General features: G+C 34.5%; 4 protein-coding genes across 10 annotated transcripts; 2 read left to right on the top strand and 2 right to left on the bottom strand.

The window, feature by feature from the left end:
• The first annotated feature begins 4,582 nt into the window (after positions 1-4,582).
• On the top strand, positions 4,583-7,706 carry LOC7465991 (uncharacterized). Of its 7 annotated transcripts, none has more exons than XM_024602939.2 (5): positions 4,583-4,939; positions 5,033-5,191; positions 5,345-5,440; positions 6,717-6,861; positions 7,231-7,381. In XM_024602939.2, exons 1-5 carry the CDS (start codon positions 4,703-4,705, stop codon positions 7,236-7,238), a joined length of 645 nt encoding a protein of 214 aa, XP_024458707.1. In that variant the 5' UTR covers positions 4,583-4,702; the 3' UTR covers positions 7,239-7,381. The 7 variants fall into 7 exon arrangements, with proteins under 7 accessions (XP_024458707.1, XP_024458704.1, XP_024458705.1 ...); XM_024602936.2 differs by having other exon boundaries at positions 4,584-4,939; positions 5,150-5,191; positions 7,250-7,706; XM_024602935.2 differs by having other exon boundaries at positions 4,588-4,939; positions 7,250-7,706.
• A 737-nt stretch (positions 7,707-8,443) lies between these two features.
• LOC7465992 (cation/H(+) antiporter 4) lies at positions 8,444-11,455 on the bottom strand. The gene is made up of 3 exons (XM_002309348.4): positions 11,079-11,455; positions 9,848-10,855; positions 8,444-9,713 (listed from the first exon to the last, which is right to left on the bottom strand). The coding sequence occupies exons 1-3, from the start codon at positions 11,304-11,306 to the stop codon at positions 8,610-8,612; spliced, it is 2,340 nt and encodes a 779-aa protein (XP_002309384.3). The 5' UTR covers positions 11,307-11,455; the 3' UTR covers positions 8,444-8,609.
• Positions 11,456-14,553: 3,098 nt separating this feature from the next.
• Positions 14,554-15,307, bottom strand: LOC7485282 (putative EG45-like domain containing protein 1). Its single transcript, XM_002309349.1, has 2 exons — positions 15,208-15,307; positions 14,554-14,828 (listed from the first exon to the last, which is right to left on the bottom strand). The coding sequence occupies exons 1-2, from the start codon at positions 15,305-15,307 to the stop codon at positions 14,554-14,556; spliced, it is 375 nt and encodes a 124-aa protein (XP_002309385.1).
• A 3,759-nt stretch (positions 15,308-19,066) lies between these two features.
• LOC127905448 (conglutin beta 5-like) lies at positions 19,067-20,031 on the top strand. The gene is made up of 2 exons (XM_052453751.1): positions 19,067-19,102; positions 19,399-20,031. Exons 1-2 carry the CDS (start codon positions 19,067-19,069, stop codon positions 20,029-20,031), a joined length of 669 nt encoding a protein of 222 aa, XP_052309711.1.
• Positions 20,032-22,107: the final 2,076 nt, after the last annotated feature.

Genomic DNA, 22,107 nt, shown 5'->3' with positions numbered 1-22,107 from the left:
TAAAATGATGAACAACATATCTTTAACATGTAACATAATAATATTTTTTTAAAGAAACTAGCTAGATATCTATGTGTCGGGGGCAAATAACTTTATTTTTTTTAATGAATGTTTTCCAAAAAATTTTGTAGTCAAAATTCTCTCTTTTTATTTATATATTTCTTGTTCTTCTTCTATTTTTTTTTTAAAAAAAAACTTTTGTATTCATATCATGGTTTTTTAAATAAAAAATTATCATAATTTAAAAAGTAAGTTTCAATAAAAAAAACAACAAAAAAATAATATTTTGATAATTTTATGTGAATATATGTGAAAATAAGTTGATAATCTTTATGTGATATTTTCTAACTACCTTTAACTGAAATATAAGGTCCAAGTTTTTTAACTTTCAACACCAGATTTTCAATTTATTTTAATATAAAAACACCAAAAACATATCATAGAAACCTCTATAGTCCATTTTGAATCCCACACACTCTAATTAGTATTAAAATTCAAAATTAAATTAAATTAATTTTTTTAGATTTTAATCTACTTTTTAGACATAATTTTAAGATTCAAACCACTTTCATTAGATTTTTATCTTCGAGATGAACTTGGTAACACCAATATTGGCATTTTTTGTGGCCAAAATATGGATGCTCAAAAGGTTTATCTCTCCCCTCCCTCTACAATGCCCGTCTCTCCTCCTTTAACTATGAGAAACTAAAATGTGATAGAAATAAAGTTTGATAACTAAAATGTAAAATCTGAAAACTATAAATACCAAATTGTAAGAAGACACGTCCAATAAATAACATAATAAATAATAATTTATGTGTATGAACACTATAATGAAACATAAAAATGCCCCAAGTTTTTTTTAATTCCATGGTTAATGATATGAAATTGGCTAAAGTAACCAAACATCAATCCCATCATAATCCCTAATTCCTGCTCATTTCAAAAAAATAAAAAAACACACTAAAAGAAGTAACATACAACATTGGGGCATCATAATGAGAAGGACCACATGCATCGAACATATCTCATTGAATGTATTGTTGCATTTAAAGCATTCAACTACTAGCTAGTTGCAAAAAAGATGGTGCTAACCTTACATAAACATATGTATTTACGAAGAATATGCAGGGAATCATAAAAAGTATTATATGCATAGTGCATAGATAGTGTGTGGCCCACGTTCTTACTCCTTGAAACTAAAAATAATACATTGAGGTGGTAGGAGTTGAGAATTTTTCATGCTACTAGTTTGAGGCAAAATAATTTTTTGAGTTCAAAACATAGAAGAGAAAAAATAATAATAATAATGTAGTATGTTTGAGCACTAGCCCAAATGCACTGCAAATTTATTTTTTTTAATACACGCCATCATTTGCCTTCTTAAGTCAAACATGTTTGAAAAACTTAAGTAGAAAAAGCATAAGAGAAAAACATTTATAGTATAAATTATAATTTTGTGATCATAAAAATGTTACCTTTTTTAATACGTTTGAATGTCTTCCATTTTGGCCATACTTGTAGATGGCTTTTTATTAATGTTCTTATAAAAGATAAGAGAGTTTCAATTGTGTTGCTTATCAAGAGAGATAGTCTAAAAACAAAAATGAGTATAAGAGGGATCAATGTATGTTTTCAGGAACATGTTTTAACTGGAAAGGTCTTATCAATAATCACAAAGATTGGAGAAGGATCCTTGATCATTTTAAATATAAATGGTCACGAAGGCCTAGAGAAGGATCTTTAAATTTTTTTGGAGACACATATAAAGATTTAATAGAAACACGTTTGGAGACATGAACATCTTGCCGTGAAGATTTTTATAGAGAGACATTTAGAGATTTTAAAGGGGATTTTTGTTAGAGACATTAGAGACATGGAGTAAAATTATTGCTTTTATTAAAAAGTTTAAAAGATAGAGATGTAATTCAAAAGATATCATGACATGTCATCTTCATAATGCTTGTGTTAATCCTATTATTTCTCTATTGAACCTTATAAGAAGTATGAGATGTTCAAACATGTTAAAACTACCAGAGTAAATGAAGCTTGATGATCGAATGCCAAATGTTAATGAATTATTGGATTGTTGGGAGATGTTGTCTTTATAATATCAGACTAACTTTCAAAAACAATAGGGAGATATAACTTAGTTGCTCAAAATCTAGATACAACCTCATGTTTTCAGGCTATGATAAGATTTTAGGATCTAGAATACAAGAGTTTCACTTTTGATATGGTGGACATGACTCTCACTTTTACGGAGTATAATTCTCTTTTATATTGTCTAAAATTTGACTTAGTGCACTTTTATATGCCAAGAGAGAAGGTTCCATTAAATTATACCTAGTTGACCAAGATAGGCTGTAAGATAGTGCATGAAAAAATAACCAAACGAGGTTCTAGTCAGGGTTGGTTCTATAACACATTGAAACATATATTTAAAAAGAGGTTGTATGATGAGAAAAATAAGACTTGTTTGAGGATTTTGACTTGCGTATTTATGGTCTAATTCTTTTTCCATCGGCAAATAGGATGATTGAATTTAAGGCTGATAATGTATTCAAGAATATGGTTGCTCTTAAGATTAATCTAGTAGTTGCAATATTAATAGAGACATTTTCATCTTTGAATCATTATAGAAAAACAATCACTTGAGATGTTGTTTATAATTGTTATTTGTTTGGACAATGAGCCATATAGTAGAATGAAATATATTGAGTTTATTTGGAACATTGTGGAATTTGTACTACAATTTAGAGAAATTGATTTAGCATCTATTAAAAGAGTTAGGAAGGACTACTTGCAAGATTAATTTTTTAGCATGAGAAAATCTCCATTTCTTTGGAAAACACGATATGCTTCCTATATTGCATATTATGGTGATTAATTATGGGTCCCATTGATGAGAACTCAATGTTGCATCAGTTATTGACCTAACATGGTCATGCGACAGCTTGGATTTGAGTAATTCATTATGAGAACCATAAGTTTGCCTCAGTTTTACAAAGAGTTCAAAACTTTAAGAAATTTAATAAAGCTGGTAATAAGAGCTTAGAAAGACCCTGGTGTTGTCAAGATTGCTAAAAGAGTTGATGAAAGGGTTACTGCTAGATATTTGTTATGGAAAAAGACTAGAGGAAAAGAGTATTAGATTCCACCCTTTAAGGGTCTATAAAGATTGATGGCTTAGATCTTGGAAGATGTTTACTAGGAGATATGGGTACAATAAGAGTTATACAATTCAAGCCTAAATTTATAATTGGAGGAGCTAAGTGCCAATAAATGAAAGTTAGGGGCCAATCTTACAGCTTGAGAGTAGACACTCGCCACTATGAAAGAGAAAAGGATGATTTGCCGACTCAGCTGCAACAATGTAAACATGCTCTTAAGGAACTTTAAGTAAAACTCAACATCATGGCATAAGCTAAGAAGGAGCAAGATTATAGGGTAGCTGAAATGATACAGGTAGCATTCACAATTGAGGAAAGAGTTGTCTAAAAAGAAAAGCCAGATATCAAATGTGAAGTTGTCTAGATCAAGATATATGGATTGGAGCAGACGAAATAGATGCTTTAAGAACAATGCCAATAGCAAGCTTAGTTGATCACACGATTAGATGACCATCTAGGGCAGTTAGTTACCTAGCAAGATGAGTTTGTCTTAATCATGCAAACTCTGATAGATGAGAGAGAAGTTTTAAGAAGGGAAGCACAACATTAGACTTCTGAAACCATGTGCTATCATATGCATACTGAAGATGGCAATAATTATGCCATAAGATTGAGAGGCATAACTCAACAGGTAACATAGGGTCGATCAATTTTAAAAGAGAAATCCTACACTATTTTGGTTAGATTCAAGATTACATTAATAAGGTTGCAGTGTATTCTAATTCAAGGTTATGAAAAGAATGAGAAGGGTAATTTTGTTTAGGACAACAATTTTCAAAAATAGTTTGTATTATATTAAACTTATAAACTATTGTTTCAGTTTAATGAAAAGATGACTTATAAACTTATAAAATAGTTTGTATTACATTCATGAAAAGATGTTTTATCACACCTTTAGATATTCTTTAGATATTCGATGAATTGCTTGATATTTGAGAAATTTTTAAGCCAAAATTCTCATGAGTTGGTGTTCTCACTAAAAACTTTTTAAGAAAATTTAACCTAGTTTATCCTTTAAGTTTTAATATAATAATAAAAAAAATTCAAACAATAATAAAAATACATACCCGAGCTCTTTACATTTTATTTATATTTTTTAGCGTATGCATACAACTTGGTCCATGAAAAAATATTGATAATCCTCCAAAAGTTAAACTTCCCCTATAATGTAGATCTTTTAGTTTTTTTTTTCCATTTCTAATCTAATGATACAATAAAACAATGTTGTTTTATTATAATGTGTTTTTTAGCAATATTATAAATGTCTAATGTATTAAATTAATATTTTTTTTTCTTTTTATATATTGCATATCATATACACTAATTTATTATTTCATATATATATATCAATGTATTAATGTCTATATGAAATTATTTAAGAGAAACGAAATGCAAGAAAAAAAAAAAGAAGACCGAACAGTTCACTTACAGACTTCAAAGCTACAAAAAAAAAAAAAAAAAATTTAAGGACGGAGTGTAAGAGAGAAGCTCAGGATAATCCACTCCAAAAAAATAAAATTAAAATTAAAATGGCACTCCTCTCTTCTTCTCCTTCCCTCTCAATAACTTCTCCAAATTACCGTTACTACCCTTCCCGTCGACTTTGCCTCTACCCAATCTCAGCCACACGCGTAGTCACTCCACACCACATCGACAAGTCGTCTCTTACAATCTCCGAAACGTCGTCGGAGGACCAACTGTGGGCCGCCGCGTGTCTCCGTGTACGTTCCTTCCACGAATTCAAGCCTTCCACTTTCGGTATCCAAGTCAGTCTTTGATTTTCTCTTTGAATTAGTAAATTTATTTTTGAATTTTGTGTTTGGTTGCCCACAAAATTGAAACTGATTAATAATTGTTAGGATCATAAAAGATACCTAGCAGAGCGTGAATTCGAAGCTTTAAAAGAACGAATTGCTGGTAAAAGAACCGGTTTTAATAGAGTTTCGTGTTTAAACGCGTCGCTTCCGTTGTCACAGTTGTTGAGCTTGCCTGATGATGATTTATGCGCGCAATGTAAGGTTTGTTTAATTGATTTTATTATTATTATTATTATTATTATTATTATTATTATTATTATTATTATTATTACTGTCCGTGTTAAATTTGCAAGTGATAATAATGTTGTCTTTTTTTTTCTTCTTCTTCTAATTTCTAATTTTAATTAATTGTAGTTTAGTGAGAATGGAGAAGATAGAGTGGTGGTGGGGACACTTGATGTAAATCAAAGTATGAGTCTTCCTGATGAAATTACTGGAATGAAACCTGAGGTAATTTTTTTTTTAATTTCTTTAATTGTGGATTATTATTGTTCTTATCTTGATTATAGACATTATTATAAATAGGCAGATTTGGGGGTGTTCAATCTATAAAAATAATAAATAAATAACTGAATTGCTTAACCCCAAATCAGAAATTAATTTTTCTATCTGTGTGCATTCTTTGTTTGCATTATATATACTTACATTACTTGTCTGGAGTAGAGCATTTATTAGGCTTTCCTCTAGTTTCTCTAATACACGGTATTTTTTATTTTTTTTTGGGTTTTCTGGTGCTTAAATGGTCATGTTTTGATGTTACTTTCACAAAACATTTCCTTCGATGAAGATCAAGTATGATTGTGAGGGAATGCTAAGTGGGCTGTGTTTTCCTTGATCGACACATTTCTATTCTTTTTTTTTTAGTTTAACGTGGGTGTCCGGGCCAGCTTGCGCGCACCTCGACTAATCCCACGGGCCCTGAAGTTAACGACACATTTCTATTCTTGCTTAAATGAAAACTTGTTTAACTACTTGCTGTTTACATCTGGTTTGGTTTCAATGTCTCTCCTTCCTTGCTTCATGCTTTCGATATTGTTCTGTATTTTTTATCAATTTGGTTCATGAAAAACTGTTCTTTTTTATATCCGCCCAAGAGGCCAATACACAGTGTACTCGTGATCGCTTGTTTTTGAGATCTTCTCTTATTTCACCAGTTTTTTCAGGAATGCTAACACAGCTGTAATTGCTTTTGTTTAATGTTATCTGAAAAAGTAACTTTTCAAAGCTTTCCAATCTTTTTCTTGTAGAATAGTGTAGTATAATACCACAATCCCACTATGTGAACACCATCTTTATGGATAGTACTTAGGAGTACTGTGATATAATTTCTGATCAACCTGGCATGATTTCCTTGGACTTTGACACGCCCATCATGAATTGTTCCTGGCCAGTTCACGCCCAGACCTAAGGCCTGATTACTTTTCTTGTGCATTCCTGGATTGAACAAACCGTAGCTCCAGTTTTGAATACTTTGCTCAGTAAGGTTTCTTATGGTTAGGCCAGGCCAAGAGTCATCTCTCTTGTGAAGAATAGCTAGAATGAAAATTATTCTAATGTGTGTTTTTTATTGGAAATGTATGAATTTCTTTCCCCAAATGTTTTCTGAAACAACAATTATATAAACAATGACAAGAACTTAAAAATAAACTACCACTCATTGTTGCACCCCCAGTATTTATTAGTTTGACAAGGGTTCTATTATGTTGTGAATTTTGAAATATTGTAGTGGTTTTCCATGTTGCTTCAACAGGGTATTGAAGGTCAATTTGCTAGGGGATACTTGAGCAATGTATGTGTTGCCAATGAACTTCATAGGAATGGATTGGGTTATGATCTTGTTGCAAAGTCTAAAGCAGTTGCTCAGAAATGGGGTAAAAACTTGTTAAGTCATTTTCAGAGCAGCCATACCTTCTCTAATCTTTCAGATGCAGTACATGCACATTGCTACATGATTCTCTACACATAGAAAACAAAGGAAGGGGAAAACCGGAAAATAATGCCAAAAATGAGATTGATGTATGTTTGAGAATTGAAGTACCGAATGTGATATTTGCAATTGCTCTATATCGTTGCTGATTAATAATCTTGAATAGGCATTACCTGGATACAGATGTAACTAAGGCTCACGCCTATACTTTCCATCTTGAGTATCGTGCTTTAAATTTCATTGAGATGTTTTTGCCTCTTTCCGAATTCTCTACTAGCTTGTTTAAGTTCTGCTTATGAATAATTTAGTTTAGTTTGGTGAATTATTTTCAGGCATAACCGATCTCTATGTCCATGTTGCTGTCAACAATGAACCAGCAAAACAGTTATACATGAAAAGTGGTTTCGTCTATGAAAATGACGAGCCTGCATGGCAAGCCAGGTTCCTTGATCGGCCACGGAGGCTTCTATTATGGCTTGGTCTCCCAGGTAACCAAAACTGGTGATGGGGTTGATGATGTGCCCTACTTGTTTAATCTTCATATCACTTGATGAAATTGTTTTCCGTGGTGTCAGTCAATGTTAATAGCATTTAAACACACCTTTTTTCTCCTTCTTTTCACTTTAAATTTTAATTTGTAAAGCATTTGGTAACAAGGTGGTCAGAGGAACTGGTATCAGTGTGACAACGAAAAATTATGATTATATTATTGAGAAGGTGTTTGAGCTCAATGACATTTGTTTTCCATGACATTAATATATTGATTATATGAGATTATTTTTCTCTTCACTGCTCTCTATAGTTGATTACAATTCGACGAGTCAACAAGATGTTAAAACATATTTGTAGGTATATGCATGCATGCCGTTCTCTTATAAACTCTAACGAGTGAACCTCCAAAATTTCCTCATCTCTCTATTACCTTAGGGAAGCTACTATGCTTCTCACCCACCTTTTACAGGTGGTTTGAAACTGTTACTGCCCTTTTGGGAAGCAGGATTAGTTGCTTTTTGGAAGCTTATATTGTTTGCCATTTTAGCTAGTTTAGGTCTCCCTTGGTCTTGAATTAATAGACAGCCGCAGGAGGCAGCAGTGATGGCTGAATCATTTATGGACTGGGCTTAGGGTCCGATTTGTCTCCTTTTATTGGATCTTTTAGGTTCAATAATTGTACCATTGCTGTGTAGTGTTCCCCCTTGATTTGTTTGGCCTCTTGGTGGTGTATCATCGAACCAAGAAAATGTTCCAACGAGGTTAACCTCTCTCAACACCTGCAAATCAAGCATTTTCTCTGATAGCCTGCATATTTCCCTTTTCTGCTGTAGCTCGGCATGCCCTTCGGAGCTTATTATGAAACCGAGTGCAAAGACAAACTGTTTGGGCAACTAGTAGTGCAAGACAATAGAGGTGCCAAGCAAGCACTAAATTGGCACTACTATGATGATTATTGCAGTGTTCTTCATTAAATTATAATAATAACTAATCTCTCAGAAATCTGCTCTCGTCATCATCATCAAAGCGGATCTTAGCTTAAAGTGTCATTTTCATATTTTCCAGTTACCAGTTTTTATACATTAAAATAAGAAGAAAAAAGAAAAAAAAATCATCTTCTAAGCATAAAAATGATTTAATACCAAAAATAACAAAAAAAAAAAAAAAAAAACTAAACAGAGAAGTTTGAATGACTGTACTTTACAAGGATATCTGTTGCTGTACAACCAAGACTGAGTATCTTTCAGTGGTTTCCATTGAAGCGAGCAGATTTCCAATAACACCAAGCTCTGGGTACTCGTTCATATAATCAAGACCTGCTGTTTGTATTGTTTCCACATCTTTGCTTCTCCCAACAATAAAGAGGTCATATTTATCGAGGATTGATCGGATTTTCTTTGAAGTTTCCAGTCCATCGCTTACCGTCTCCTCAATGTATTTCACTTCTCTATGCTCTATAGAGCCAGGCTTAATATTCCTCAACCTCTCAGAATCTTGCATTTTCTCCCAATCAGATTTAATCTCACCAGTTGAGAGAACGAAATGGATTATTGTTAGGCTAATGTTTCTGTGCTGAGACATGCGTTCAGCCAACACCCGAGCTTCTCGATCATCTTCGCCTCCGAAGAACATCAGAGCAACAAGTAGGGACTGCTCTCTTGATGAGTCCCTGGAAATGGAATTTACTTGATTACCATGGTCGATGAGGATCCCCACTGAGCATGGTGCTCTCTCAAGGACACAACAATTCAGTGTCCTAAATCTAGAGTCCTGTGATTCAATAGACCCATCAACAAGCCATTTTAGATGAAATGGAAGCACTATAAAGGATGCAAGTTCATCCAACGCAAGTGTGCATATGTCCTGGTGCATGAATTTGGTTGGAGAGATTGATGTGAAGACATTTACAGATTCTATCTCGCAATTGTTTCGCCAGAAGTTACTGAAAGAGAGAATGACATTCTCAGAAATGGAGCGGGCAGAGAGAGACTTTTTCTGCTTTTGGTGGGAAATGAAGAGCGAGGTGGCTCGCCCACTGATCTTGATAAGATGAAGTGCACAAACAGAAACTGGGCTCTCTAGAGTTGGACAAAAGGCTTGGAGAAAATTGATGATGCTGGTCACATTATCTGGCCTGTAAATGCATGCTAGCACACACAGATCTTTGCTATGCATAATGTTCCTTTTCTGATAGCCTGCATATTTCCTTGATGGATCATACAGCCAGTTCACGAAAATAGGCGAGATGGTTGCCGACAATAGAATGGTAATGACCAAAAAGGAGAACATCCCTTCAGTAAATACCTATTCTTGGTCACGAATAAGAAGAAAATGAGAGAACATTAGAGCAGAATTAGATATCGGACATGCTAAAACTGATTGGCTAACAATTATGCTATAGAAGTCAATGCATCTAATGTCAAGGGTTGATTAAATACCCCTGATTCTGAGATAAATGCATACGCGCCCAGCTCAACGATCCCTTTAGAGCTTATTATGAAAGCAAGTGCGAAGGCATCCTGTTTTGGCATCCTGTAATAGAAGAGAGTTACCAAGCAAGCTCCAAATTTGGTCAAGCTGACTACAGTGACGACGATTGCTGTGCCCTTCGTTAATTTTTTGTCAAAGCTGATCTCCCTAAAATTTGCTTTCATCGTGCACATGGCCATAAAGAAAGGTACAAGTACGCCTGAGACCATGCATTCGAACTTCTCAACCAGAGCTGATGCAAGAGGAGGTCCTGCTGGTACAGCCAATCCAAAAGCAAGTGACCCAAGGAACATGTTTAGGCCAATAAAGTGAAATATTAGACCAGAAACCAATGCGCCTAGAACGATGGAGTAAATATATAAATCTCTGACAGGCCTTCCTTCGGGTGTTTGTTTGATCACCCAGAGCATTGCCGGTCTCACCACAAAAACAGTCAGAATAATAAAGGCCGTAGTTATTGCTACAATTTTAAGAGCTCCTTGATAATGATACCGGTAAAAAATGCCTACAAGGAGGGCATTACATGCAAGAAATTGGGTCAGTAATTCACTGCTTAATGCTGCAGAGAGTCCTAATCTGCCAAGCTCTGAATGGGTTAGTTCGAGGTCACTGACAAAGCTACAGGTGACAGGAAACGGAGTCATAGAATGCACTAACATCACCAAGGAAAGCGAAAGCTTATCTAGTTCGAGTAGCCCCAAGTAACTGCTGACAATCGACGTGGTTACCGCGCCAAATAGTACAGACATCACCATAGACAGCACACCGCTGCAAAGTGCCATTCTCCCTGTCTTTCTTATCAGGCTTAAATCCATTTTAACTCCATTTAGAAATACAAAGAGTTGGAAACCGAATCCACCAATTGTGCCAAACAGTTGGTCACTGTCGATCGCAAACATGATCCTTCTGTAATCTGCTTGCAACCCGAGGCCTGCCTTACCAAGGATCATTCCAGCCTGATACAAAAATCAATTATACTAAAGTTTGAGCATATGCTCGATTATATATATGTGTGTGTATATAAAATCATACTATTACATCGCAAGATAAATAACACACATTAAATCAAGAAGTTAATGCATTATATATAGCTAAAAAAGAAACAGCTAAAAAAGAAACAAGATCAGACAAGAAACATTACATAATTATAAAATGATCAGAACAATGAACAATACGTACAAGAATCTGAGAAACCAACAAAGGGATGCTGAAGCGCTCAAGGATGAAATGAAAAACATGGCTGGTGAAGAAGATTGCAAACATAAGTAGCTCCAACCTGGGCAATGTAGCCTCCAAAAGGTTACTATCGCCCTGAAAAACACCAGGTGAATTAATAAATGGTGGTATGGTTGTGCATTGTTTTAATTGTGTGATATTGTGGTGTATTTCATCTGAATAAGAACTCATATTGCTATTGATCGATGATGGGGGAAAGCAAGGGGCGAGGGAGGGGATGAAATAAGAAAGCTGAGAGCATAAAACAGGACCTTTCTATTTGTTTGTTTCTTCTCCTGAACAATTTTCTGTCATCTCTTACTCGTCAGGTTGTTTCCTGGCTTGACTACTCGGGATAGAAATTAAAGATTCCAGTTGTCCATTTGCTCTTATCAACAACGAAAAATAATAATAATTATTAAAAAAGAAACAGAAAATCGAACTGTCGAATAACTTTTGAAACAACATGGCACTTAAAATTGCAAGTTAGCTCCATTTGCTATAAATGGACATGCCAATTACTTCATGATACGCTGTTCACAGGTCTAGGAAAGGCTGTGTCAATGTGCAAGTACTTGCGTGTGTTGCCTAACTAGTTATTTATAGTGTGGTATTAAGTGTTCTTCATTAGTAAAGATAATTTGGTGTTCTGATAATATGATTTAAGACCCTAAAATTACAACAAAAAAATAAATAATAGTGAAAATCCAAAAAGTTAAATGGGATATTCGAAATAAAATAATCTTTTTAATACTCACAGATCTTAAAAACTCAACTTTATGCAAGTATATACGTTGCTAAATTGTTACCAATTCAATGTTGAAATAATAATAATAATAATAAAGGAAGCAAAAAAAAAAAAGTAATAACAGAAAAGGAACGAGAGAAAATTTAAAAAAAAATCCATTTAAAACTGGCCCAAGCTTAGATAAAACTATTACCGAAATAATCAAACTACAGAATCACTTTCCCCCCGAAAGGTGGATCATTGGATAAGTAAACCTTCATGTGGTATTTTCATTACATCCAATGCACCAAAAGTTTCTTTTCTTAGGTATAGTTTGATAAGTGTTATGAAAAAGATATAAAAAAATATATATTATTGAGATAATTTTAGAGTGAAATACTATAGGAGGTATAAAAGGGATATATCTCCGGAGATCATATTTAATATTTTTTATTTTTAAAATATTCTCGTAAAAAACTCTCAATCTAAAATTATATAAAAATGATTATTATCTTAGTTTTAAAACTCAACTCGAGAGATAACTCGATGCAAGGCCCAGGTCACATGTCGAGAAGGTCATCTCGGGTTGACCTGGGTTAACATATGGATAAAAGTGATTATTATCATAATTTTAAAATCCGACCCGGGAGTCAACCTAGGGCAAGGCCTGGGTTATGAGTTGAGAGAGATAACTCATGTTGATGCAATATATGTATATATAAAGAATCAAAGCAACCTAGTTTTGACCCCAAAAAAATTCAAAAAAAGAGTCAACGGGTTTCAAACATGTGTTTTATCCTAGGTTAATCGGGTAGTAGGTAGATCCAGGTTTTTAACTGCATGAGGTCGAGTCAATCATTTTCTATTTTTTCTTAAATCCTGACCAATCCAAGCCCCTGGTTTGTTGGTCCTTTGTCGACTTTCCCGGGTTATTATAATATTATTAATTTCAACATTCAATATAAACAAAAGTAAAAAATAATAATATCTAATTATTTTTAAAAAATATGCAAGTTTGAAAGTAATGCATATTAAAGGTAAAATTTTCTTTTATATTTTGTTTTTTCTTGTCCACCATAACAAAAAAAATATATATAGAGAGACAATCATTATGTTTAATTATATACCACTATCAAACACAATTATGTCTCAATCTTATTTTCAGTTTTGTCTCCACTGTATTTGTCTCTTTTATCTCGGAATAGTATCCAAACACTACCTTAATATCCACGCTTCGCCACGGGTTTTGGCAAAAAATAATGTACAGGTGCCGAAATAAGGTAAATTAAAAAATTAGTCATAACTAACCTATAACTTTGGCACATAAGGTTGAGCCAATTAGGGATAGTCCACCAAATCCATAGACCGGATCATAAGTTTCGAATAACCTGGTAAAAAATAAAAAGGATTATAAAGTTTTTTTTTTAAAAAAAAAGCTCATGTTAACTTTTCAAACTCATGACCCGAGTCATTAGACCCAAAGCAATATAAGTTTCATCAATTTACAAACAAATGCGATATTATAAAATCTAAAACAAACCCTAACATGTACAAATCATAAATCCATACAACAAATTTGTATGAGAAAAAACTATAAAACAAGTAAACACCCAAACAAAATATATATATTATAAAAAAATCAACATTTTAAAATTGAGTTCAAATAAAAAAAAAATAGATTTGCTTACTTAGAGTGGAGAATCCTCAATAAAATTTGAATCAAAATACAGATGCTAACAAATTGAGTGTTGTGGTGGCCAGATTTGTTGTGGGCGGTTGAATTGTATTGGGATGGAGGGAGGAGGTGGTTGTTTGTTGCAGAAAAAATAAGGAGAAGGAGAAATATGGGAGGGGTAGAGGAGAGTCAATTGCTTGGTCATAAATTAAATATCACTAACGACATTATCAATAAAATTATTCTTTCAGTAACTTTGTCGGTCATTATGCCAGTAACAATGCAACGACACGATGTGATTTGTCCTTTCGAATCCCATTGTAATTCTCTTGGTATATGCCGAGAAAAAATTTTTGTCGGCATATTTACGAACGTGCTTTACCGTCGGTAATGCTATCAGTAAAAGTTACATGACATCGTATTATTTGGCTTTTTTTCATTTATTATTTTCCCACTGAAATTTCTTTGATATATACTGAGAGAATTTTTTTATCGTTATTTTCGATGAATACAAAAATCAAAAATTTTATTGGTAAAGGTTATTATAATATACTGATAAAAAATTTTGATAAGTGTTTCTATTTGTATTTATTAATTTTTTAGTATTGAATAAGATGTAAGGAGGTATGGAAGATGCCCTCATTATATTAATTAAAATAAAAAAATATGGCGCTCTCTCTCTCTCTCTCTCTTTCAGAAACAGTTGACTGTGTAAAAGTAATATTCCATAAGAACACGCTGTTTTCCTATGATTAGTTTGAGCAAACAAACAAATGCCTTAAACGAGAATGAATATAATTTGATAAAAACAGCCATCATTCTTAATTATTTGAACCCATCAATTTTGGCAAAGATTTCTTGCACTTTTTCGGAAACGTAGTACATATTTATCGCAACTATATGCTGTTATTGCAAATTTTGCTGGGTTACGATCCACCTGAAGAGAGAACTTCAAACCCTGCAAACAAGAAGAAAAAAAAATATTTACTTTACCATTGACATCGCAATAAAATATATAGAGACGCAACAAGAAGTAATTACTGAATGTAGTCGATGTTAATTATGCCGGCAACAGGGTTAGCGATTTGAGTGAAGGCTTCCTTGGAGAGGTCAAGCGTCGATGGACATCCAGGACAGTGATCCACAACCTTCACAGTTACAGTCTTGCCTGTGCATGGATGTGGTACTGGATTCCTGGGACCTTTACATGTAACATGGAACACTTTTCCACAAGCAGCCCCGTTGTTCCATAAACTATCATTTGCTGCTGCTATCATAACACCAAAGCTTTTGTTGCCATAGCAGGCAGATGCTGTCATGTATTAATTTGAGAAAAAAAGAGATAAAAATATTAGATAGTCATCGATAGCCGAAGCTCTCAAAGATCTTGGTGCAAATTTTGGAGACATTGATGGCATACACAATAATATATTTTCAATTGGTGTCATTTACTATCACAGCATTATAAAATTGTCTTTACATGCATTACTATTCTTGTATTTCAAGAAATTAATAATTCAGAACTCAAGAAAAAGAAATTGATTTTTTTTAATGTCAATTCATGAGTGGGAGAGGTTTGATCGGATTGGTAGATACTATTATATATGCAAAATATTCATCATTATAAAACATGAAAACAGTGCTGTTTAAAAACCCTAGTGTTGAGAAGCACCATTTGTCAGAAAACTCACGAACATAGTTTGTGTAGAAAGTAGCGATTCCCGGTATAGCAACAGCTACAGAGAGAAGGCTTGCAAAAATCCCCATCGCGATCAAAATCCTCTTTCCCATGGCCACTTGACTCTTTTCTTTAGTTTACTGGCTAATATCTACCTTCAAATCCTATGTTGTGAATGGTATAATGTTTTGGTACGTCAGACCAATTTGGTCTCCTCCCATTATATAGGAATGAAACCTCACGACAGGATTTTTTTATGGTAAGATATCAATAATAGGCTGCTTGGATTCAGAGTACCTACGATAAGTTTTTCATGGATATGTTTGCATTGTCAACAGATAATTTATGGAATGAAATTAACTCCTATTCAGTAGTATGAAATTAACTCAGGTATGGTTCACTGCATGTCTACAGATTTTTTTTTTTTTTTTATGGAGATTCGATGGTGTCCATAACTGTTTTTAAAATTGATAACCTTGGTTTTATATATATATATATATGGTATAGAAGGAAAAAAATATAATCATGAAATTAAAATCTAATGCATATTAGATGACATTTTATTTAAATATTGAATATATGATATATTGTATGATTTTTTTTAGAACGTTGAGATGAGAGTATATTAGATTGACTAGGATGACTTTAAGCTAACCAGTCAAATTAAAAACCTGAATCATGAAACAATGATAAATATATAAAAAGCATATTGAAACAAATCATGAAGATAAATTCTTAACCTAACTTTATGTTAAATAATGAAATTAGAAAAAAAAATTATATTAAAAAAACAGAAAAAAGACCTGATTGAACCTAAATTAGCCTATAAACCCACAATTCACCTTATGCAACCCATTAGATTTAATATTTTTTAATTTAATTATACAACAATTTTTTTAAAAGAAAAATTAAGTACTAACTAAAGGTTAAATTAAGAAAAAAGACTAAAAAAGGACTCAATTGAACCCAAAGTAATACATCAAATCGACAATTTGAGCTATGCAACCCATTAGCCATTAGGACGTTTAACAATTTTTTTTGTAATTTTTATTTAATTCTACCACAATGTATTTTGAAAAATTGAGTATCAACAATATTATATTGAGACGTTTTTCAAAGACCACAACAATCCTAGAGAAACAGAATCAAAATATATCGCGATGACCTATTAAAAATAAATTAAAATCCAAGATGAAATTGAAAAAAAAAATCTACAAAACCCAAGATAAAATTCAAAAAAAATAAAAATAAAAAAAGAAGCACAAACGCAAGAGCCTGGGCGGCCCTTCGCAACTAGGCCTCATTAAAATAGGCTAGACATGTGAGCCTTCTAGCCTAGGCCTACAAGCATGGGGCCTTAATTTTTGTATTTATTAAACTAGACAAGTGACACGTCGTCTGCCTGGTTTTGCTTTGAAAAAAAAAATTGACACATTGCTTGATGCGTTAGACAACACATTGTTTGAAAATTAGAATTCAACCATCACAGTGGTGGCTGAAAAATTAGGATTCAATATCTTTTTGCTTAAAAACTCTTTTTTATCCAAAAACACCTAAATAACACCCTAAAGAGCCAAATAAACCTATATATGGCCTTAAATTAGCAAATATTAGTCTAAAAACTAAAAATCAACACAAGAATTTCTTCATGTTAGACTTATTCTCTAATGTAATTTTAAAGTGAAATATCACATCAACAAAAAACAATTTTATCGAATAAAATTAATTGATATTAAAATTGATTATTTTAGTAGTTACACTACGCCATTATACAGTTTTGCCGACGGATTAATTCCGTCGGTATAAGGAACAAAACCCATCGGTAAAATTATTACCGACGGTATCTCCGACGGATTTATTCTGTCGGCGTCATGAGCGTCGGTAATTATAATTCCGTCGCCACTTCTGTCGGTAATAAAAAAAAACAATACCGACGGAAATGACGACGGCATTACAGACGGATATGCGCGCCAAATTTACCGACGGATAGTTCGTCGGTAACATTCAACGGTAATTCCGCCAGAATATCCGTCGGTAAAATTCAAGTAAGTATCGACGGATATTCCGTCGGTAAAAGACATGGTGATTCCGACGGAATTTCCGTCGGTGATTGGGGCACGGCCGTAAATTTTGTAAACGTACTACAATACCGACGAAAAATTCTCTCTGTAAATCCGTCGGTATAAATTTAAAATATTTTAAAAAATTCTTAATTAACAGTTAAAAACTTATAACCAAATAAATTTTCATTAGACATTAAAAATGTAAAATTAATGTTAAATAATATTCATCGAAATATTCATTACAAATTTAATGTTTTAAAAAAACAAAATTAAACTAATTAAAATAGCGGCGGAGCTGGAGGAGGAGGTTGGTTGTTGCCGGGACCATACGGCCAAAAAGAAGGAGCACATGGATCATCACCCATCTTTGATCTAATCTCCATGACCATTTGATGGAGCTGAGCATAATTCATCGAGAGGCGTTCATATTGTTGTTTCAAGGCTAAAAACTCCTCTGACTGGGTGCTCGATACTGATGGAGAGCTCCCAACGGTTGAGACACTACGGGCCGACCGTAATTTTTCGGCCTTCGTGTTGGAGAGCCCGTAGACCCGATTTTTATCGGGTCCACCAGACGATCCGACCTCCATCCACAAATCCGGATCGAAATCAGGTTGGGTCAAAGGATCGTCCCCATATCTCTCTCTCAACCGGCTATTATAGGTCTCCTGAATTTTTTTAAAAAAAAATCATCATATTCAATTCAAGAAAATAATAACTTACAAAATAATTTGATTGATCGAACATACCACAAAATGCTGAGCACGGTTGTCCACGTACTGTTGCACCCCCTTTTGGCGGTCTTGACTCCGCACGTGCGTCTCTAGAAATAGCTCCATTAGATTCGGCTCACGTCCAAGAGACGTAGCCTGTAAGGAAAAAAAAGATATATTTATAAGCAACAACAAATTAATTAACGATATATTTCATTTAAAATAATCTTACCATCCGCTTCGCATGTGCGCTGAACGGGATGGAGCCGCCGGTGTGCGTGGTCACCAAACCATGAATTTCCCGGTTCCGGATTGTGAGCGCCGTGAGAACCGCTCAGACGTCACGTGCTCAATATATGCCGCCCATATATCTCCCGAGATGAATGGCGGTTTAAATTCCCGCCAAACTGCCACCTCATTCCAGCCTTCAAGACCGTTGTCCCTCGCATATCTTTTCGCCTTTTTTTGAGTGTCATACCAAAAATCACGCAACCTACATCCATAGTAACTAATTATATTTTAGAACATAAAATTATAAATCAAAAATAAATATTATTTTCGATGTTACCTAGTTGCCGCGTGATTCTCCCATACTCTCCTGACAACATTGTTGTTCGTGCTATCCCACTCAAATTCATTCTGTATGTATAAATAATTCATTGAAAATAAAAATAGTACAAGATATAAAATTACGAAAATTATTTATTAAAAATAAACTGGAAATTAAAAATTAACACCTACCTGAAATCGCCGAAACCAGGCATCGATATTAGGTCTCCACTCAGGTTGTCTGGAGACCTGACTCCATTGAAACAATGGAATCTCCATCGACGATTTCATCGCCATTGTAATTGTCCTGGCAGCCTCAATGTTTGTGAACCTGAAATTATGTTCATAAATTATGTTATAAGTATTAAAAAAAAAACTAAAACCTAAACAAACTTACATTGAGAGGTCATCCTTCCATTGTGCCTGGTACTTGCGGGTGAATTGACCCCGCTGTGAAGGCACGCCGCTTTTGCGCTGTGAAACCGCGGTAGAAGAGAAAGCATCACACGGTGGCGCAGATGCATCGCCATGATCAGCACCTAAGGAGATGTCCTCCTCGCTGCTAGAAGAACTATGTGCAACTGTCTGCTGACGACGTGATGTACATTTCATTCGACGCATCTACACAAATGTATATGAATTATTACATAAATTAACTTTAATTATTTAAAAAAAAAATCAGCAACACCTCCTTGATACTAGAGACTACCCACAGTTTTCAAACCTGCAATATTTACAATAACCACAATCCATATAATCTCCATCAACATCATATATACAACCTAATATCATTAGGAATTCAATCATTAATAAAAATTCGGCAGCACCTCCCCTATATTGGAGACTACCCACAGTTTTCAAACCTGCAATCTGTACAAGAACCACAAGCCAGAGAAGCGTCAGCAACAGCAGAGAGACAACCGAAGAGCGAGACCAAGGCAACAAGAACAGGGAGGCCAAGACAAACAAGAAGAGCCGAAAAGGAAGAGAAAAGAAGGAAAGGGAAGGCGAGAGGGCAAGGCACAGGGAGAACAGAAAGGCAACAAGAACAAGGAGGCCAAGACAAACAAGCAGAGCCGAAAAGGAAGAGAAAAGAAGGAAAGGGAAGGCGAGAGGGCAAGGCACAGGGAGAACAGAAAGGCAACAAGAACAAGGAGGCCAAGACAAACAAGAAGAGCCGAAAAGGAAGAGAAACGAAGGAAAGGGAAGGCGAGAGGGCAAGGCACAGGGAGAACAGAAAGCAACAAGAACAAGGAGGCCAAGACAAACAAGCAGAGCCGAAAAGGAAGAGAAAAGAAGGAAAGGGAAGGGAAGGCGAGAGGGCAAGGCACAGGGAGAACAGAAAGGCAACAAGAACAAGGAGGCCAAGACAAACAAGAAGAGCCGAAAAGGAAGAGAAACGAAGGAAAGGGAAGGCGAGAGGGCAAGGCACAGGAGAACAGAAAGGCAACAAGAACAAGGAGGCCAAGACAAACAAGCAGAGCCGAAAAGGAAGAGAAAAGAAGGAAATGAATTTAAGTCTATAGTTCAATTCACATTTATAACATAAATTCAACAATAACAATTATTCCAATACAAACAATAATATCCTAAAATTAATATAAACTAATTAAATTTAATTCTATATTTCAATAACACTAAACAAAACTTCCTAAATACAAAACAAACAATACATTAATTCAAAATAAATTTGGAATAAAAAATGCTTACCTTAATAGTGTTGATTTTTAGATTTTATCTATAAAAATACACAAAACAAAGAACACCAAAAAAATAATGATAATTAAAATAAAAAAAAATACAAAGATAAAGAAAAAACCATTACATACCTTTTAATATGTTGAAAACTATCACCAAAACAATTAAATCTCTTCCAAAACTCAAACTACAAACCGGGAGGAGAAGAAATAGAGATGAGAGCCAAGAGAAGAAATGAAATTGGGGGGGGGGGGGGGGGAAGGGGGGGTTTTATATGTCAATGTTACCGTTGGAATTACCGACGGAACATTAAATGTTGTCGGTGGCATTTATTTCCGTCGGTAATTCCGACGAGAAATAAATTGAAATGTGCACCAAATTTTTGAAAATGCCGCCTTTTGTTTTTATCCATCGGTAATAGTGGTTTCTCTGACAGCGGGCGCTTCGGGATGTGTAATTTCCGTCGGTGATGTCCGTCGGTAAGTTCCGTCGGTGATTCTGTCGGAAATAGTGGCACAACCCGTAATTTTTTTCAAACTCTCTGTGAAATACCGACGGAATAGTTCCGTCGGTATTTCCGCCGGTGATTGCTTGCGTCGGTCGGTGAGTCCGTCGGAAATAGTGGCACAACCCGTAATTTTTTTCAAACTATCTGTGAAATACCGACGGCACTTTTCCGTCGGTAGTTCCGCCGGTGATTGCTTGATTCGGTCAGTGAGTCCGTCGGAAATAATGGCACAACCCCGTAATTTGTTTCCAACTGTCTGTGAAATACCGACGGCACTATTCCGTCGGAAAACGCCGTCGGTAAAACAGTCAAAATTTATGCGGCTTCTACGTCAATTTTCTTCTATCCTCCTGCACACTTAGATCACACACAGCACAATAACAGGAGCTGACAATTAAAAAAGAATAAATATTTCATATTCCAAAATATTACGTTATAAAAATAAGGTTTTACAGCATGTTTAGTCCGAATTTTCATCTTCGTCCTCAATTGAATTGTTATCATCCGCTTCATCGCGCTCTTAAATGTGGTTATCATCTTCTTCATCAACATTTTGTACTGCACTAGTAGAGCTCAAAACAGCATTCAACTCCTCTACATCAACATCAACAAGACTATCGTCGAAAACACGAAAATTCAAATTTTCTTCTAAGTCAATTGAAGGAGCAACTCGGTATGGTTCAACCAACTCACTAGCTTGAAAGACTTCATCTATCACACTTGTGTCTTCGTTCTCATCCTGAACAACCTCGACACGACCCCTGGGTTTTGTTTTTAAAACGGATAACCAATCAACTCTTGATCTGTCCCTTCTAAAGGAAGGAGTGTATGTGTAATAAACTTGTTGGCATTGCTTTGCGAAAACAAAGACGTCGTTTACGTTGCGGTGTCTAGCTTTTGAGTTGATTTCAACGAGACCATAGTGAGGATCTACTCTGATTCCTCTGTCAGTTGTGTCATACCAATAGCATTTGAATAAAAACACTCTATTCTGCTCGCTATGATATTACAGTTCCATGACCTCTTCCAATCTACAGTAGTAGTCAACTTCAAACTCACTAGAAGTCGATCCCTTAATACAAACACCATTGTTGTATGTCTTTCTTCCATGCTCATATTCTTCAGTATGAAAGATATATCCATTGACAAAATACCCGTTATAGCACTTGACTTTTCTTTCAGGGCCCATGCTTAGTAAAGACAGTGAAATAGTAGCACTAACTCCCATTTGATAAACCTTGTATATTAAATACAACAATAATCAATAAACAGATATTATGTAATATATATTTACGTACAGTGAATTACATTGCAAGAGATTATGAGTTTGTGATAGGACTTACATGTGTTCTAAACCATGTGGCAAATTGTTCATCTTGTAA

Source organism: Populus trichocarpa, chromosome 6 (genome assembly GCF_000002775.5).
Source record: "Populus trichocarpa isolate Nisqually-1 chromosome 6, P.trichocarpa_v4.1, whole genome shotgun sequence".
In the NCBI taxonomy this organism is placed as follows: Eukaryota; Viridiplantae; Streptophyta; class Magnoliopsida; order Malpighiales; family Salicaceae; genus Populus; species Populus trichocarpa.
This window is presented reverse-complemented; position numbering and strand designations above follow the sequence as displayed.

Bases quoted from the DNA above. Each gene is read 5' to 3' on its own strand.
- LOC7465991 (XM_024602935.2), top strand. From the start codon at position 4,703: ATGGCACTCCTCTCTTCTTCTCCTTCCCTCTCAATAACTTCTCCAAAT. The intron at 4,940-5,032 runs GTCAGTCTTTGA...AATAATTGTTAG, and splicing joins CTTCCACTTTCGGTATCCAA to GATCATAAAAGATACCTAGC. The intron at 6,862-7,249 runs GTAAAAACTTGT...AATTATTTTCAG, and splicing joins AGCAGTTGCTCAGAAATGGG to GCATAACCGATCTCTATGTC.
- LOC7465992 (XM_002309348.4), bottom strand. From the start codon at position 11,306: ATGAGTTCTTATTCAGATGAAATACACCACAATATCACACAATTAAAA. The intron at 10,856-11,078 runs GTACGTATTGTT...TTTTTGTATCAG, and splicing joins TGTTGGTTTCTCAGATTCTT to GCTGGAATGATCCTTGGTAA. The intron at 9,714-9,847 runs GTATTTAATCAA...GACCAAGAATAG, and splicing joins CATTTATCTCAGAATCAGGG to GTATTTACTGAAGGGATGTT.
- LOC7485282 (XM_002309349.1), bottom strand. From the start codon at position 15,307: ATGGGAAAGAGGATTTTGATCGCGATGGGGATTTTTGCAAGCCTTCTC. The intron at 14,829-15,207 runs GTGAGTTTTCTG...AATACATGACAG, and splicing joins TTTCTACACAAACTATGTTC to CATCTGCCTGCTATGGCAAC.
- LOC127905448 (XM_052453751.1), top strand. From the start codon at position 19,067: ATGTCCTCCTCGCTGCTAGAAGAACTATGTGCAACT. The intron at 19,103-19,398 runs GTCTGCTGACGA...AATCTGTACAAG, and splicing joins TAGAAGAACTATGTGCAACT to AACCACAAGCCAGAGAAGCG.